Genomic DNA, 18416 nt, shown 5'->3' with positions numbered 1-18416 from the left:
CCAAAAATGGCTAAAAAAACTGCTTATATATAGCTTGTAGAGACGCGTGTATATAATATACAAAGTGAAACAAAGGCCAAAAAAGGCCAAAAACGTCATAATTTAGCATGTTGAAAAAAATGCCAAAAAATCGCATACTATACTATACTATGGCAAAAATGTCAAATTTTGACATGTCCCAAAAATGGCTAAAAAAACAACTTATTATAGCTTGTAGAGAACATGTTATATATATACAAAGTGGAAACAAAGGCCAAAAAAAGCCCAAAAACGTCATAATTTAGCATGTTGAAAAAAATGGCCAAAAATCGCATACTATACTATGGCAAAAATGTCAAATTTTGACCATGTCCCAAAAATGGCTAAAAAAAACATACTTATATAGCTTGAAAGAACGCGTTATATATATACAAAGTGAAAAAAGGCCAAAAAAAAGGCCAAAAACGTCATAATTTAGCATGTTGAAAAAATGGCCAAAAATCGCATACTATACTATGGCAAAAATGTCAAATTTTGACATGTCCCAAAAATGGCTAAAAAAACTATATTATATATAGCTTGAGAACGTGTCATAGCATATACAAAGTGGAAACAAAGGCCAAAAAAGGCCAAAAAACGTCATAATTTAGCATGTTGAAAAAAATGGCCAAAAATCGCATACTATACTATGGCAAAAATGTCAAATTTTGACATGTCCCAAAAATGGCTAAAAACTGACATATTATAGCTTGAAAGAACGTGTCATAATGTATACAAAGTGGAAACAAAGGCCAAAAAAGGCCAAAAACGTCATAATTTAGCATGTTGAAAAAAAAATGGCCAAAAAATCGCATACTATACTATGGCAAAAATGTCAAATTTTGACATGTCCCAAAAATGGCTAAAAACTACTTATTATATAAAAAGAACATGTCATATATATGTATACAAAGTGGAAACAAAGGCCAAAAAAGGTCAAAAACGTCATAATTTAGCATGTTGAAAAAATGGCCAAAAATCGCATACTATACTATGGCAAAAATGTCAAATTTTGACATGTCCAAAAAATGGCTAAAAATGACATATTATAGCTTGTATAGAGAACGTGTCATAATATACAAAGTTGAAACAAAGGCCAAAAAAGGCCAAAAACGTCATAATTTAGCATGTTGAAAAAATGGCCAAAAATCGCATACTATATACTATGGCAAAAATGTCAAATTTTGACATGTCCCAAAAATGGCTAAAAAAACTTATATATAGCTTGAAAGAACGTGTCATATATATACAAAGTGTTGAAACAAGGCCAAAAAAAAGGCCAAAAACGTCATAATTTAGCATGTTGAAAAAATGGCCAAAAATCGCATACTATACTATGGCAAAAATGTCAAATTTTGACATGTCCCAAAAATGGCTAAAAACTGACTTATTATAGCTTGTAAAGACATGTCATATGTATACAAAGTGGAAACAAAGGTCAAAAAAATGTCAAAAAAAACGTCATAATTTAGCATGTTGAAAAAATGGCCAAAAATCGCATACTATACTATGGCAAAAATGTCAAATTTTGACATGTCCCAAAAATGGCTAAAAAAAACATGCTTATTATAGCTTGAGAGAACGTGTGTCATATATACAAAGTTGAAACAAAGGCCAAAAAAAGGCCAAAAAACGTCATAATTTAGCATGTTGAAAAAATGGCCAAAAATCGCATACTATACTATGGCAAAAATGTCAAATTTTGACATGTCCCAAAAATGGCTAAAAACAACATATTATAGCTTGTAGAGAACGTGTCATAATATATAAAGTGAAAAAAAGGCCAAAAAAGGCCAAAAACGTCATAATTTAGCATGTTGAAAAAACGGCCAAAAAATCGCATACTATACTATGGCAAAAATGTCAAATTTTGACATGTCCCAAAAATGGCTAAAAACTGACTTAATATAGCTTGAGAGAACGTGTATAATATATATAAAGTTGAAACAAAGGAAAAAAAGGCCAAAAACGTCATAATTTAGCATGTTGAAAAAAATGGCCAAAAATCGCATACTATACTATGGCAAAAATGTCAAATTTTGACATGTCCCAAAAAATGGCTAAAAACAACTTAATATAGCTTGAAAGAACGTGTCATAATATATACAAAGTTGAAACAAAGGCCAAAAAAAAGGCCAAAAACGTCATAATTTAGCATGTTGAAAAAATGGCCAAAAATCGCATACTATACTATGGCAAAAATGTCAAATTTTGACATGTCCCAAAAATGGCTAAAAACTACTTATTATTATAGCTTGAGAGAACATGTCAATGTATACAAAGTGGAAACAAAAGTCAAAAAATGCCAAAAACGTCATAATTTAGCATGTTGAAAAAAAATGGCCAAAAATCGCATACTATACTATGGCAAAAATGTCAAATTTTGACATATGTCCCAAAAATGGCTAAAAAAAACTTATTATAGCTTGAAAGAACGTGTCATAATATATAAAGTGAAACAAGGCCAAAAAAGGCCAAAAACGTCATAATTTAGCATGTTGAAAAAACGGCAAAAAATCGCATACTATACTATGGCAAAAATGTCAAATTTTGACATGTCCCAAAAATGGCTAAAAACAACATATTATAGCTTGAAAGAACGTGTCATAATATATAAAGTTGAAAAAAAGGTTAAAAAAAAGGCCAAAAACGTCATAATTTAGCATGTTGAAAAAATGGCCAAAAATCGCATACTATACTATGGCAAAAATGTCAAAATTGACATGTCCCAAAAATGGCTAAAAACTACTTATTATAGCTTGAAAGAACATGTCAATGTATACAAAGTGGAAACAAACGTCAAAAAATGTCAAAAACGTCATAATTTAGCATGTTGAAAAAAAACGGCCAAAAATCGCATACTATACTATGGCAAAAATGTCAAATTTTGACATGTCCCAAAAAATGGCTAAAAACTGCTTAATGTAGCTTGAAAGAACGTGTCATAATATATAAAGTTGAAACAAAGGCCAAAAAAGGCAAAAAAACGTCATAATTTAGCATGTTGAAAAAACGGCCAAAAATCGCATACTATACTATGGCAAAAATGTCAAATTTTGACATGTCCCAAAAATGGCTAAAAAAACTACTTATTATAGCTTGAAAAGAACATGTCAATGTATACAAAGTGGAAACAAAAGTCAAAAAATGTCAAAAACGTCATAATTTAGCATGTTGAAAAAACGGCCAAAGATCGCATACTATACTATTGCAAAAATGTCAAATTTTGACATGTCCCAAAAATGATTAAAAACGACTTATTACAGCTTATAGAGACACGTCATAGTATACAAAGTGGACAGAAAGGTCAAACAAGGCTAAAAAACGTCATAATCCATCATGTCGAAAAAAAAAAAACAGCCGAAAATGCCATAGTATAGTATCTCGGAAACTTTCAAATTTTGACTTTGAAGACATGGCTGAAAACAACATATTATAGCTTGCCAAAACATATCATAGTATCATAAGTTGAAAAAATTTAGCTTGTCAGAAAAATGGCTGAAAATGACATATTACAGTTTTTCGAAAAACTTCGCATTTTGACATCTTAAAGAAACAGCTGAGAACAACATATTACAGCATGTCTAGAGATTCCAATATATTGTTCCTCTAAAAAAACAGCCAAAAATGGCTGAAGATGACGTAGTTTAGGATATTGAAAAACTTCACATTTTGACAAGTTGCAAAAAAAACAGTTGAAAACAACATATTATAGCTTGTAGAGACACGTCGTAGAATAGAAAGTCGAAAAAATCTGTCCAAAACGCCATAATGAAGCACGTTGACAAAATTGGTGAAAACCACATAGTATAGTATGCCAAAAAAACTGCAAATTTTGACATATCTAAAACACTGCTGAAAACGACATAAAGCTTGTTGAGGCACGTCATTGTTGCAAAAACAGCCAGAAACTTCATAATATAGTGTGTCATAAAAAATGGCTGAAAAGGACATAGTATGTAAAAAAAAATCAATCTTTGACATATTATCTAAAACACAGCTGAAAACGACATATCATAGCTTGTCAAGGCACGTCACTGTATTGTTAGTTGCAAAAACAGCCAAAATCATATAGCATTTTTTAAAAATTGCTGAAAAAGACATTGTTTAGTATGTTGTAAAATTTCTAAATTTTGACATGTTGAAAAAATGGCTGAAAACAACATATTGAAGCTTGTTGAGACATTTCATGATATAGAACGTTGAAAAATATCATAATTTAGCATGTCAAAAAAATAGCTGACAGTGACATAGTATAGTCTGTTGAAAAATTGCTCATTTGACATATCTAAAACACAGCTGAAAAGGACATATTAGAGCTTGTTGAGGCAGGTAATAGTTGCAAAAATAGCCAAAAACATTATAATATAGCATGTCAAAAAAATGGCTGAAAACAACATAGTATTGTATGTCGAAAGAATTTTGATGTTTCTAAAAACCAGCTGAAAACAACACAGCTTGTCGAGGTATGGTAATGTCAGTTTAAGTAATTTAATTACTTTTTTCAGTAACTGTAACAGGTTACAATTACATTATTTTTGCATTTTTATTACTTGGGCCTAGTTAAACCCCGAAACTGCTTTTAAACCATGTAAGTTGACCTCTCCACAATTCACAATACACATTACATGAAGCATTCTCTTTTATTGCTTTTAGATACATGCATTCACACTTAATATTTAAAAAAAAAAAAAAAAAAAGATCTGTCACATCCAAACTGGACTTTCTGTCCATTCTGGGTACCAGAACTCACCATTCTTACTTTTTGTGCATTTTCTTACAGACCCTGAGTCAAAAGCTTGTTGAAGTGCGCATACATCTACAGAAAGATGTGATGTGGAGTACTGAATACAGGTACTCCATCACATATATTAATTATAAAATAAATATGATTTTATCATTTAGCTATCATCAAACGTCAATAATTAATTCTTATATAAAATTCTAGTTTACACCATCAGTTATTTAATCATCCATCCTGGACCTACGGACCACCGCGGAGCCGCGCCGCCTTCTCACAGTGGCCCGCAAGGTGACGCCCTCGTTCAGTTTAAAGCGAGCGATGCCACCTGCCTCATCCAGCGTCTTGGCGCTGCAGCATGGTGTCGGCACTTTCATGGTGTTACCGAACTTGGAGTAGTCCACCGCGTACATGCCGTCCTCCTCGGACACTGTGGGCACGAAGCGCTGACCCCACAGAATCTCCTCCGACACGTACGAGGTCCTGGCCTGCGTGGTGATGCCCGTGGTCTCCACCACCCCCTCCAGCACCGCAATCACCTCAATGTCCTGGTGCTGCAGGTCAAAGGCGGGAAGCTCATACAGAGGGCTGCCCTTGTCGATCACGTGACAGATGATGAGGGGGGACACCAGGAAGACACCATTGGTGCCCACCGGGTTATCCATGTGGATGTCGATCTGGTCCAGAGGCACAACCTCTCCCTCCTCGGTGGTGGTTCTCCTGACCACCTGCAGTCGCACGGTGGCGCTGATGATCATGCTTTTCCTCAGGTCCCCGATGCGGATCATGAAGCACAGCTTGTTGTTTCGGACGGAGATGACAGCGTGCTTGCTGAAAATGAGCGTCTCTGCGCGTCGATTGGCCTGCGCAGTTTTCATGAAGATGCAGCCGAGCATGATGGCGTTGATGACCAGGCCGACGATGTTTTGCACGATCAGGATGATGATGGCGGAGACACACTCCTCCGTGATCATCCGGCCTCCGAATCCGATGGTAACTTGGACCTCTATGGAGAAGAGGAAAGCGGAGGAGAAGGAGTGAATGTCTGTTACGCACGGGACAAAATCGTCCCCTCTCTGGTCCAAGTCGCCGTGCGCAAAGGCAATGAGCCACCAGATCATCCCGAAAAGAAGCCAGCTGCACAGGAAAGACATGGTGAAAATAATGAGCGTGTGGAGCCATTTTAAATCAACGAGAGTTGTAAAGACGTCCTGCAAAAATCGACCCTGCTCTCGGATGTTGGTGTGCGCTACATTGCAGGTGCCGTTCTTGGCGACGAAGCGAGCTTTCCCCGGTTTGGCCTTAAACTTTGGCTGCAGAACATCCTCAGCCAAACGTGTCAGCAAGTAATCCTCGGGAATGAGTCCTTTTCTGGACAACATAGCGCTCCCATGCTATGGACCCACAGCCTTTTGGCTTTTAAGGATTCCTCTCGGTCCGGCTGAAAGAAGAACAGGTTTCCTCTTCCCCGGTGCTTTGTCTGACCAACCGGTCAGCCTCTCGGCAGCTGTTGGGCGCAGGAGAGAGTCTCCTTGTCGCCCGTTTTCAGGTATGTGCGCTCCTCACGTTGCCTCCAGATCAGGCGCTCCACAACCGCGAAGTCCCAGGAGGAGATTCTTCTTCCAGCTCCGCAGCTGCCGCCGTCACTCACGACACCCACCGACCGGGCATAGATGTGCCACACCGCCCAGATCCATTGTGAACCCACCCCAACGCTGGTGCGCACCCGCGACGGAAATTCAGTGAGATGTAAAAGGTTGATGTGGGAGCATAATGGGCATCTGAGCGAGTTTTATCACCTTTGGATGACAAGGCAGGCTTGAGTGGCGCAGTTGGCTCAGTGCTGACTCCGCCACTTCACTACAGCTCGGTAACGTGAGATGGAGACGTTGTGAGGTGGAGAGGTGTTCCCCCCCTCCACCATCTCTATGGTGCCCTTCCTGTGATTCTCAATGAGAATGCAGGAGTGGACCCATTACGCATAAAACACACACACACACACACACACACACACACACACAAACAGTTGTGCAGCCTAAACGCCAAAGGCAGCTCATATTCTGAATACATAATGGGTTAAATATAGGTCACTCTACAGTAAATCATCCCCAGGCTGTTTGCTATAAACCTCACCTCGCTTTACATGGACACAAAGTGGGCCTTCAGATTTAGTGTTTTCAGCAACATCCAGTCCTGAGTTTTTAATCTGCTTGGCTCCCTCTCCTTTTCATGCCACCCACAGAGACATTAATTTACAGTCAGCTGTGCTCCTCTGGCATCCAAACAACTTTCTCATGTCACATGTCAGTCCTGGCTGCAGCAGGCCAGCAGCTCATCCCACCCTGACACCCCTGAGCATATGAAGATGATCACTATGTCGTGTCTGGCTCTTGCTGGACAGCATCATGTATTCCTCAGCTCAGTTTGTACCTGCGATCCGCTGATGACTCATCTGTTTTAAACAGGACAAAAAGTCTCACACAAGCACACGTTTATCACTTCAGTCATCCAACTCCTTTTTACCTAACCCCAACAGAAAAACACAAGTAAATGATAATTTCTTAACAAAGAATTAACTTTTTTATTTACAAATATTATACAACATGATTAAAAAATAAAATGAATATATTCCATGGAACAATTGCACTTTGAATGTCTTCCTCTGATGCTTCCTCTCTTGAGCTACTTGTCTGCTCGCACGAAGGAGGTGAAGACGCTGTCCTCCTTTTCCAGCAGGGCCTGGGGTCTGTCATACTCCAGGATGATCCCGCGCTTCATCACAATCACCAGGTCGGCATTCAGGATGGTATGGACTCGATGCTGCGCGATGAAACGGGGAAGAAAACAAGATGTTACACTGAACACTGAAATAAAGACATCAGAGAAAACTACTCCACTCTGCATCTGTCACAAACTGAGACCGATGCATCCTAAATGAGTCTTACGAATCAAAAATAAATAATTTTTTCTCATTAATGTATTACTGTACCTTTTTTTTTTAGTAATTTTTACACATGTAAGTACAATATACATGTAATAAAACTGGCTGTTACATTAAAAAAGAGGAAATAATAGGTTTTGGTTTAGGAAATATTACACTACTGTAAACCAGAAGTTATAACAGGTTGCCCTTTCTTTTTCTTGGTAAGTTTACCTAAAGTGTTATGACGTTCTAACATACATGGATGCTCTTTTCATTTATTTTATCATGAAAGAACCTTAAGAATCCTGAGTCAAATCTAACGTGGAAGTCTGACTCATTTTCCCCTTTCTTAATTTCCACTCTTACCTCTTTTTTTTATTTTTATTTGCAGCACAATCCTGCAGACATAGTTAGAAATAGTCCACGCTGCATGTGTTTGCTACTTTGCATCACTTTACAGGGACTGCATCAGCAGTGCAGGGTGGAGGTCAGTGCTCTCATGGGGGAAACAGGAGAGCTGCGTGCATTAAAATAACTGCAAATGCCTGACACAGCGTGGGGGAGATACTCACTGCTATAGTAACCACCGTTCGGTCAGCAAAAGCAGTCATCACCACTTTCTGCAGGATGCTCTCCTGTGAGGACAGAGGCGGGGGCAGAAGAGGTCAGCTTACTGTCATGTTTTTTTTCATATTACCTTCATTTAAGGACAAAACAAAGGCATGTATGGAAGACAACATAAAATAAAGAGCCTTTTTTAACAGTTAACATGTTCCTTGGCACCGTTTAATCCCGTTGATGCTAATTTTCATCTCATCTTGGTTCCCCTGACTGAACACTCAACTGTATTTCCTCAGGGCAGTGCAGCTGCATTAACGTAAGCCTGAAACGCCGCTCTTTGTGACCGATCATTCAGTAACGGCTCTTAAGTAATACACTGACTCCCCTCCAGCTCTTTGTTGCGAGTATTTTCCCTCCATTTCGTTCTTTCTTTCTGCTTCATGCACACCTCCTTCACTGTGGGTTTTTTTTTATCCTCCTTTCATTTCAAGAAGCCTAACTGAAAGCTGATCAACCAGTGAGCCAAACCCAATAAGATCCCACAATAACAGATCTCTAAAAATGGGCCAACAGCTAACAACTAAATATCAATTATTATACATATTTTTACTGATCAATTAAGAGACATAAAATGCATAACACATCTCTTAAAATGGGCAAACAGAGCTAACAACTAAATCTAGATTATTCTACAGATATTTTTAATGATCAGTGAAAGAGACTCAAAATGCAGATTATCTGTCTATAACTTTAAACTCCTCCATTATATGTGAATCTCTGTAGATTTTAAAGGTCAAAAATACAGGCTTGTCCTTTGTTACATGCCAACAGATAAAATGGCCTCGTAAACTTTGCTTCACCCCTCATTGATTTATAAAACTTTCGTTTCCAATGACCTCTCTATTTCAGTTTCCTTCACCTCACTTCATCTTTCCTTTTACAGCTACTTTTCTCTGTAGGTCTTTGTACCACCTCACAAATCCCTGGAACCCAAAACACACTGACCGTTGCCATGTCTATGGACGCAGTGGCTTCGTCCATGATGAGGATGCTGCTCTTCCTGACGAAGGCTCGGGCAAGACAGAACAGCTGTCTCTGACCCTGACTGAAGTTTTCGCCTCCCTCCGTCACCATGGCATCTGAAGGGGAAGAAACATTTTAAAAGAATACATCATATTAAAACAAAATCAGTATTATTTGTTTTCATTTTTATGTACAATCATACACAGAACACAGATGGACAACTTTTAAATCATACAGAACATGTGATATACCACTGAGACTATTATTTCAGCCAATGAGAGGGCAAAGTTAATCGGCCATTAACCCTTGGCTCACAGATTGATACTGACTTTCCATTCACTCATCCAAATGAAACCAAGTCATTACACTATGGTTGAAAACCTCAACTGTTCTCAAGCCATCCATAAGTTAATAGTTTATTTTATATCTCTCTCTTTCTCTCTCTCTCTTTGAGTGAGCAGTTAAATAGTAAAGACAGAGACAGAAACTAAGGGAATAAGAGGTTTAACAACTGAAATTGTGTTTTTATGATGCAAGGTGTGGTGGATATTTCAAGTATGATAAAAAAAAATATATAGAATTTTACTTAAATCTAAAGCGGAGAAATTAAGGACGCACATTTATTGGTGTTTAGCATTAAATAAGTATACTGTATGATAAAGTGAACTCTAGCTGTGCAGCTTTCACAAAAGTCACCATCACTGTAGTAACAAAGACTCACTGCAGCTAACTGTGGTCTGCTATATATGCAACACAAGACGGTTATTGTTACTCTAAATGAAAGGACAAAATTCATTAGCCATTAAACCCTGGGCTACAGATCAATATCTTATTGACCACTTGACTCCAGCAAACATAAATTAAAGCAGAGAGTAGCTCAGTTTCAACATGTCACACACACACACACACACACTTGTCAGTGTCACATCAACTGAAGCAGAAATACATCGGGCGAGATGAACAGCAGCAGTCTATTATAAAGAAGTGTAGACACTGACAGAGATTTAAAAAACAGAGTGATAAACTGCAAACCAGCAGCAGTTAAAGACACGCAGCAGAGTGGAGGCCCCATGCATCAGCATGCCAGGCATTCGTCATGTATGTAGGTTAAGTCAGAAGAGGCACACAGCTCTCTAACATCTGATCTGATGGTGAGACTGCCGCAGTCTGCAACTTGTCAGGTCTCCTGCATCAGAAACATGACTTGAAGTGAGCTCAGAAGAATGTGCCCGTAAAACTGTGCAGGTCAGAGCAGCTACATGCAAAATACAGCTCCGACAAGGAGTTAAAAATGCTCAGGTGCTTTGATATCTGATCTTTGAGTCAAGACACTGGAGCTGTTGACTGATATCATGACCAAAGAGAGGGAATTTATGTGTTTATTGCACAGATGTCCACCAGATAACTTAAATACTGCATTTTATGCAAATCACATGCTGCTTCTAAAACTGCATACTGTGCACTCTACTTACCCAATATGTGTTCTATTGTTCAATGTACTTTTGTGTAAATGAAGAGTTCGTATCTTTCCGAATGTACTGAGCTGTAATTACCACGTCACTATCTGAAAGCCGCCTTGTCGGCTGGAGACACAAAACCATGGTAACCATGCCAACCTCAGCTCTTCCAGCAATTTCAAAACAATTGTAAAACTAGAATTACCACCTTGCTGTTATAAGCCTTCGTAAACCAGTCAAGTTGCAGTTACATTTTACATCCATGTCTGTCCACTTATATATGACTCATATGTTGTCGTGACAGTGGACAATGCTTCAAAGACAAATGTTGTTGCAAAGAAACCACATATTCTAAAACATGGATGCTTAACACATATCTTCAACCCGGCAGCATTTCTATACAACCAGCACAGTTTCAAGGTGGACACCCAAGAGTAGTGACGTTAATTCAGTATCTGACCAAATGTCTCCCGTTTTTTTTTTTTTTATATAATTAGCAAATGTATTCTTGAGTTATGGCCAAAAACATATCTTGTGAGGTCATGCTGCCAACGTTTGTGCCAAAATTGAAGAAATTCCCTTCAGGCATTCTTGAGAAATTTCATTCACAAGAAACATATTTGTGGACAACCCAAAAAACATAATGCCTCCAACCACTGCTGTTGCCAGCACAGAGGCATAAAAATAATACACCTCACAAAGTAAACTCTTATATTTTTACCAAAGCCTTAATGAAGCTGCTGTCTGCCATAGTCTGTTGGGAGTATTGTCATCAACCGACGACAGTGCTTTAAAATCTGTGCAGCAATCGACTCCCTCGACCCTCAGACTTGGTTTGGTTAGACACTAACATGCAAACAATTTTAAGAAGGAATTTTTACCATCTTAGTTTAGCATGTGATAATTAGACCTTAACAGCTGAGGCTGATGGGAATGTCATGAGCTTTACAGGTATTTAGTCACAAACTTGAGCCCTTGAGGGATCCTGAATGTTAGAAATGACTTCATAATACATCCAGTAGTTTTCAGCATATTTAAGTCTGGACCAAAGTGTTGAACTGAGAAACTGACCAACAGATTGGCATTGTCATCCACAGATCCGTGCTGCTAGCCTGGCTAGAAAGGAGGAAACTTCAAGATAGCAACAGACATGCAATTAAAGCTGCAACAATCAGCTGATAAGTTCTCAACTTTTAAATCAACAGCCAACTAAATCTCTGATTCCAGCGTCTTAAATATGAATATTTTCTGGTTTCTTTATTCCTGTATGACAGCAAACAGAATATCTTTGGGTTTTGGACTAAACAAGACATTTGAGGACATCATCTTGGGCTTTGGGGAAACAGACTGAGACATTTTTCACAGTTTTCTGATATTTTATAGACCAAGAAACTCACCAATTAATCGAAAAAGACATGGATCCACAATGAATATAATTGTTATTTTCAGCCCTACATGTATGGATGTCACGTGTACACACACACGCACAGACGCACACAAAGACAAACGTGAATCTTCTCACCCAGTCCTCCTGGAAGGGATTTAACAACAGGCTTCAGCTGAGCGATCTCCAGAGCTTCCCAAAGCATCTCATCTGTAGCCTTCATCTCTGGGTCCAGGTTGAACCTACACACACACACACACACACACACACAAACATGCACATATACACATTCAGTTCAACTCGAGGATCAAATCCTACCTTAATGTCTATTCATTAGAAGTGATGAGATTTATAATTATGAAACGAATATCTTAATAAATGTATTTAGTCTATGAGCCAACTCAGTCAGCTCAAGCTGCAGTGCTGCAGTGCTGCATTCACAGACGCTCTGACTCGCTCTATTATCACCTATCCAGCATGTTCTGTCAATCTGCTGCTTGGTTTAAGCTGTCAGAGAGGTCCAGTTTACACTCTTGCTTGGCCAAGAGACGAAACATATAAATAAACTTAGAGTTTTATGTGATCTGACTGACTGAAAACACCCCAAACTGCACTCTGAGAGCATCACACAGGTTCTTAAGAAATATCTGTTCTCATCCAACATGACAAAGCTTTTATGGTCACTGCCGCTGAAGTCTAAAAATAAACCTCTCAGTTGGAGTTTGCAGAGGAATGTCCTCTTATCTTCAAACCCTCAGCTCCACTCATGCTTTAGATAAGTGTTTTTGAAGTGTGCCATAGTTTGCCAGCTGGCTCTGTTACTGGAAATGTTCCGTTTTCTCCTTTCTACTAAAAATCTATTATCACCAAATCTAAACCTTGGTGATGAGTCATGCTGCTGGTGAAAATGAGGGCGAAGAGAACTTAATTGTACCGGATGGCACCGCTGAACAGGATGGGGTCTTGGAGGATGATGGACAAGCGAGACCTGAGGGTCTGCAGAGGCAGCTTGGCGATGTCGATGTCATCGATCACAATCCTCCCTGTGAACAAAAGAAAAAGAAAAAACAAAAAGAAAGTATATCAGGCATAGAATAAATTACAGAGAGCAGCAACAGGACCAGAGAAAAAGTATGTTTTTGCTCAAGAGGTAGAAACCTACAACTACCAGAATGTCGTGCACTTGTTGTAGGTGGACTGGTCCATGTGAAAGAATGGTGGCCGGCCTGATGTCATATTACAATTAAACAGAAAGCTAAAACGTGTTTTTGAAAACATCTGAGGCAAGAAAAATGCAACTCCCATGACAGAATCTTGGTTTTAATTTAATCAGCGCTGCTTAGTTTTGCTGTTTTTTCGGCCACCGTTTTCACAGTGCAGGAAGCAGTAGCAACGACTACCTGCTCACAAACTATCGCCATTAAAGCGAAACGAGGCATCAAAATCTGTTTCTGGAAACATTTTAGCCGATAAATCGTCAGTATAGTAACATAATCCTAATTTACATTAAATCAGCACTGTCTAGTTTTACCATCTGACCATTTCAGTCCGAGTTTCTGAGACAGAGAAGGGCGGGCGTTTGTCTTGATCGGCTGTATAGTCTTTGAGTGTGTGTTGGCAGCGGTTGGCTGGCGACATGACAATGCAGAAATACAGCCTGCAGTTTGAGCAACAGCCCCAAGAGCCAGCGAAACTCCTCAAAATGACGTAATGTATATTATTTGGCAGCTTTGCCGTTAGGGGAGGAGGGATATCTAAGCGCTGGTTACCACAGTTCATCTACACATACTACCCACATTGTTTTGATACAAAGCTATTTGAAAATTGGCAAAATACCCCTTTAAATACATCTGTAAACAAAGCTTTTGATTTGCTAGTTTTACATGTTTTTAAAACCTTCTCACAATTTCTAAATAGTGATTTAACTGACTACATTTCATATTTTGATGAGTCAAATTTAAGTGGTGTTTTACTGTACCCTCAAACATGTCCACCATACGGAAGAAGGCTAAGGAGAAAGAGGATTTGCCGCTGCCTGTCCTGCCACAGATCCCCACCTGAAAACAAGCAAGTCTGAGTCATCATTGTTACCAACATTCAAGTGTTCGTTTATCATATTTTCTGGCATTTGTTTCAGGTTTTAAGACACGGGTTTCCTCAGTTTGGATACCTTCTGCCCAGGGTTGATGTGTGCGTTGACATTTTTGAGTACGGGCTTCAGCGTGGCGTCGTATCGGACACTGAGATTCTGGATCTTGATCTCTCCCTCTCGGGGCCAGCCGTCAGGGACCTGGGACACAGCTGACACAGATGAAGAAACATTTTACTATCTTACCTTTTTTTAAAAAATCCTTGTAATGATATGAATTACTGTCTTATAATGAGTGATAATGGAGCCAGATTAATTTATTAAAATCTGATTTAAATTTCCCAACAATGTTTTTTAATGGTAACGAGCCACCGGCCTTCTTGCAAAATCCCTCATGGCTAAAAGGAAACACGCATGAAAGACAGACTAACTGATATAAGTGGGATGAAGATACATTTCCTGAGAGCATTATGATACCTATTATTAAAGTTATGAATGTGAATTTAGTCAAATTTTAAACCTTGCCCTACATGAGGAAGAAATCTCAAGAAATTTCACACAACAGACTAGATATCACTTTTGTTGCACCTGTTGACTCGATGATATGAGGTTTAATTTAAGACGGAACTGTGTCTGTGTTGCTGCACTCACTGAGCAGTCCCTCGTAATTCTCTGGTTCAGTTTTGAGCAGGCCATTAATCCTTTTGACTGAGCCAAGCTGGACTTCCATGTCTGCCAGGTTACGCACCATCCAGTTCATGTAGTTGGATACCTGATACACAGAGGGAGGAGGGGGCATAGAGATGAGTTAGGGAAGTGGTGCAGGAGGAAAACAGCTCTGGAGTTTGAAGCAAGTCAATTTACGTACTTGTGCTGACCAATAGTATAGAAAGAAATTGGGTAAGGCATTAGACATGAATTTTTGCAATAATGATTTCCTTACTCTGGGGGCCTTACCACTCCACAGGAAAGAACTAACAGTTTGATTATAAAAAAATGTTTGGACAAAAATTAAAGAATGCACTGAAACAGAAATCTAGTCAAGACAATCATCTTCACTGTATTAATTCTAGGATTCAAAGATAGAGGGAGAAAGCTCCAATTTTGGAAATCTGTCTGAAGTTGGGCAACCAGGGGAAAAAATTGGCAGAGTAAAAGGATGATAAGGTACGGGCCACATTGATCCCTAAGTATCTAAACCCTGAGGGACTGAACTTAGAAGGAATAATGGACTGTTTGAGTGCTAGAGCTAAAGAATTTATAGGATAGCGTTCACTCTTAATATGAGATTAATTGAAAAGGAGCCAAATCTTCAGAATAGTTAAATTGTTGGAATACTAATCAGTGGATCTGACACATATGAAAGGTCACCTGCATTAAGGGACGATTTTAATTTGATGCTGAAATGAGAGATACCGTGAAACTGAGGAAGAGATCTTAAAGCAATTGACAGGGACTCTATGGCCAAGGCGAAAAAGGGGGGGGAAAGGGGACAGCCTTGCCACATGACAGCGTGAAATAATTCGATTTAATTCGAATTATTTTGGACGCTGGCCTGGGGGGAGGTATATAAAAGATAAATCCAGGATATAAACCTGGTATCAAGGTCAAATTTGAGTGGTACTTCAAAAAAGTACTGCCATTCAACCCGATCGAAAGCTTTCTCCGTGTCGACTGAATTTAATACTTCGGGGACTGAAGAGGAGTGATCAGAGAAAATTAATTTGTTTGAACACTGAAAAACAGCTGACGCCCTTTAATAAAGCAATTCTGTTCCTCTGATATAATCACAGGAAGAACCTTTTCAAGACGGGCTGCTAATGCTTTAGGCAAATTTTTAATGTCAACATTAAGAAGTGACAAAGGCCTGTAGGAGGAGCAAGACGTAGGGTCATTTTGGATTTGCAAAATGTGGACTTTCACGCTCGGCTCATTTAACAAAAAGAAATTAAAAGATGGATGAATCAAATATTTGTGACATTTAAGACGTCAAATTCAATACTATTTTTTTAATGGATATAACATATTTGATGACTTTTTAAGGACTAGCTGTGTTTAAACATGTTTTTTATTCGCTGCATGAAAAAAAACACAAATTAGCACCTATTATGCAACTGAAGTCTCTACATCTGTCTTCCCTCAAGTATGTTCAAAACAAGAAACTGTGAAATTACAGTGTTTGTGTAACAAGTGGCATTTTGAAAAAATAGGAACTTTGTCCAGATTTTGGTTTATTTAAGATTTGGCATAATCAGATGAATTCCAGAAAATAAAACCCCAAAATAATGGGTTGTGAATATAGTTTTGAAAAAAAATGTATGCACACAGTTTAATATACTGGGGCCTGGGCAAACACTTTATTCTAAACTGGAAAATAAATAGAAAAAGTTCTGTATTCATGTAGAGGATGCACAATTTACAGCTAAACACATAAAACCACCTGAATTACCTTTTAAGAGACTGCTAAACAAACAATTAAACAATGAAACAAGACAAGACAAGACAACACACACACACACACACACACACACACACACACTCTCTCTCAAACACACACAGTCTCACCATGAGTGCGTACGTCAGTCCCAGCCCCACCAGACCGGGGGACAGCTGGTTGTAGAGAGAGTTAGTGATGGAGGCTACAGCTGCCACTAACACCACACAGGCTCCAATGTACTCCTGCAGGGAGAGATAATGTCAACTTTACAGCAGGAAGAGAATGCATCACTGAATAATTCAAGAAGGTAAATAAAATAAAAGGCAGATTTATTATTGTAGATCAGTTAAATGTCATCGTGCACATAAAAGACAGACATGTTAACAAAAAGCTTTGTGTTGCTTGGTGCTCATGAATCGATAAACATGTGAAGGTTATCTCCTTTGCTGCTGCTGCTGCTGCTGCTGCTGTGAAACATGAGAAGTCAAATGAGCTGCGAGCCACATGCAGACGATACATGAAACATCACATGACCAGTGAATCTGATGTTGATAAGATGATGAAAAATTTAGTGTTTTGGATTCCCAACAGAGGGAGCCAGCAACACAACAAAACTGTGAACCAGCTGCTGTCTGACAAACAGTTAATAGGACTGAGCTGAATGTTAAATCAGTAAACAGGGGACGGATCATTACCATGCGGACTTCCAGCCAACGGTTAGCTGCTGTGAGGAAGAGAGAGGCGATGTTGTTGGCGTCCGTGAACTGTAGTAACCTCTGTCTGAACCTAGGCTCATATCTGCCGATAGAAAATTACACGGCTCATTTCCATTTGTGATACAAAAACAGCAATACAGGATTATTCGTGCGTCAGTTCACTATCCAACACTGCAACAAAGTCAACGACTGTAACTCAGGGTTCAAAATATGTTAGTCATGACTACCTGAGGGCCCGTATAGTGGGGAGACCCTCCACTGTCTCTGAAAAGTGGCAGAGTAAAGGGAGTTGGGTGCTGTCCTCCAACTGCTGCAGGTCCCTGATCAGAAGACAGGGGACAAAGTGGACAGGGTAACTTCAACTGAAGCAAAGAGGACGACATTTCATGAAAAAACACCATCTGATTAGGCTTTTATTAAGAGGATCTGCTGTGCTCATTTTTAAGGTTCATACTTATTGAAGGTTTCTACTAGAACATGTTCACATGCTTTAATAGTCAAAAAACTCTCCTTTTTCCTCAAACTGTTCGTGCTAGAACACCTATATTCACGCTCTGTCTGAGACACTGTGTTTTAGTCCCTGTCTCTTCAGGCTCCCATCCCAAAATAGTCCAGCCTGCTGTGATCACTCAATGTTTTCAGATCTTCTGCATCTAAGCCAGGCCCCCGGAAACTGTGCTGGGTTTTGAAGACAATTTAGCGACCAAACAGTATAATTACACCATAATGTGATGCCCTGCAGCCCCAAAAGACTTTTTTTTTTATTTGGTTTACATGGCAAAAGAGACCTCTGTAAATCAGTATTTTTTTTTAAATTTTTTTAGCATCACAACCCGAATGAAATGAATCATTTCACTATTAGGATTTAAGCCATTTGGTCCACTAATGTTTCTGAAATCCAGAAGAGACACACAATTAAATTATTTTATTCTAATTCAAATTAGATGAGTGCTAAACCAGAAGTTAGCCTATTGATCGCCATAAGTCTCTAGCGTACTTGCTCTGTGGGATGGTGATCATCCCCAGATCATCCAGGTAATTTTATACATGGCAGTTGAACAATCTTT

At 38.9% G+C, this 18416-nt stretch overlaps 2 protein-coding genes across 3 annotated transcripts in view; both read right to left on the bottom strand.

Moving 5' to 3' along the window:
• Positions 1-4572: 4572 nt before the first annotated feature.
• On the bottom strand, positions 4573-7388 carry kcnj11 (potassium inwardly rectifying channel subfamily J member 11). Its single transcript, XM_042495820.1, has one exon. The coding sequence runs from the start codon at positions 6139-6141 to the stop codon at positions 4984-4986; it is 1158 nt and encodes a 385-aa protein (XP_042351754.1). The 5' UTR covers positions 6142-7388; the 3' UTR covers positions 4573-4983.
• A 2-nt stretch (positions 7389-7390) lies between these two features.
• Positions 7391-18416, bottom strand: part of abcc8 (ATP-binding cassette, sub-family C (CFTR/MRP), member 8) — a 67071-nt gene continuing 56045 nt past the window's right edge. For both annotated transcript variants that reach the window (XM_042495818.1, XM_042495819.1), the window contains exons 29-39: positions 17577-17669; positions 17329-17431; positions 16762-16875; positions 14848-14968; positions 14278-14408; positions 14086-14164; positions 13042-13150; positions 12246-12349; positions 9249-9382; positions 8255-8317; positions 7391-7579 (exon numbers count right to left, since the gene is read on the bottom strand). In XM_042495818.1, the coding sequence (XP_042351752.1) occupies positions 7442-7579; positions 8255-8317; positions 9249-9382; positions 12246-12349; positions 13042-13150; positions 14086-14164; positions 14278-14408; positions 14848-14968; positions 16762-16875; positions 17329-17431; positions 17577-17669 (1189 nt within the window). In that variant the 3' untranslated portion in view covers positions 7391-7441. The remainder of the gene's footprint in view (positions 7580-8254; positions 8318-9248; positions 9383-12245; positions 12350-13041; positions 13151-14085; positions 14165-14277; positions 14409-14847; positions 14969-16761; positions 16876-17328; positions 17432-17576; positions 17670-18416) is intronic.

The sequence above is a fragment of the Plectropomus leopardus genome, chromosome 11 (assembly GCF_008729295.1).
Source record: "Plectropomus leopardus isolate mb chromosome 11, YSFRI_Pleo_2.0, whole genome shotgun sequence".
NCBI lineage: Eukaryota > Metazoa > Chordata > Actinopteri > Perciformes > Serranidae > Plectropomus > Plectropomus leopardus.
Note: the sequence above shows the minus strand (reverse complement) of the source record. Positions and strands in the feature narration are given on the sequence as shown.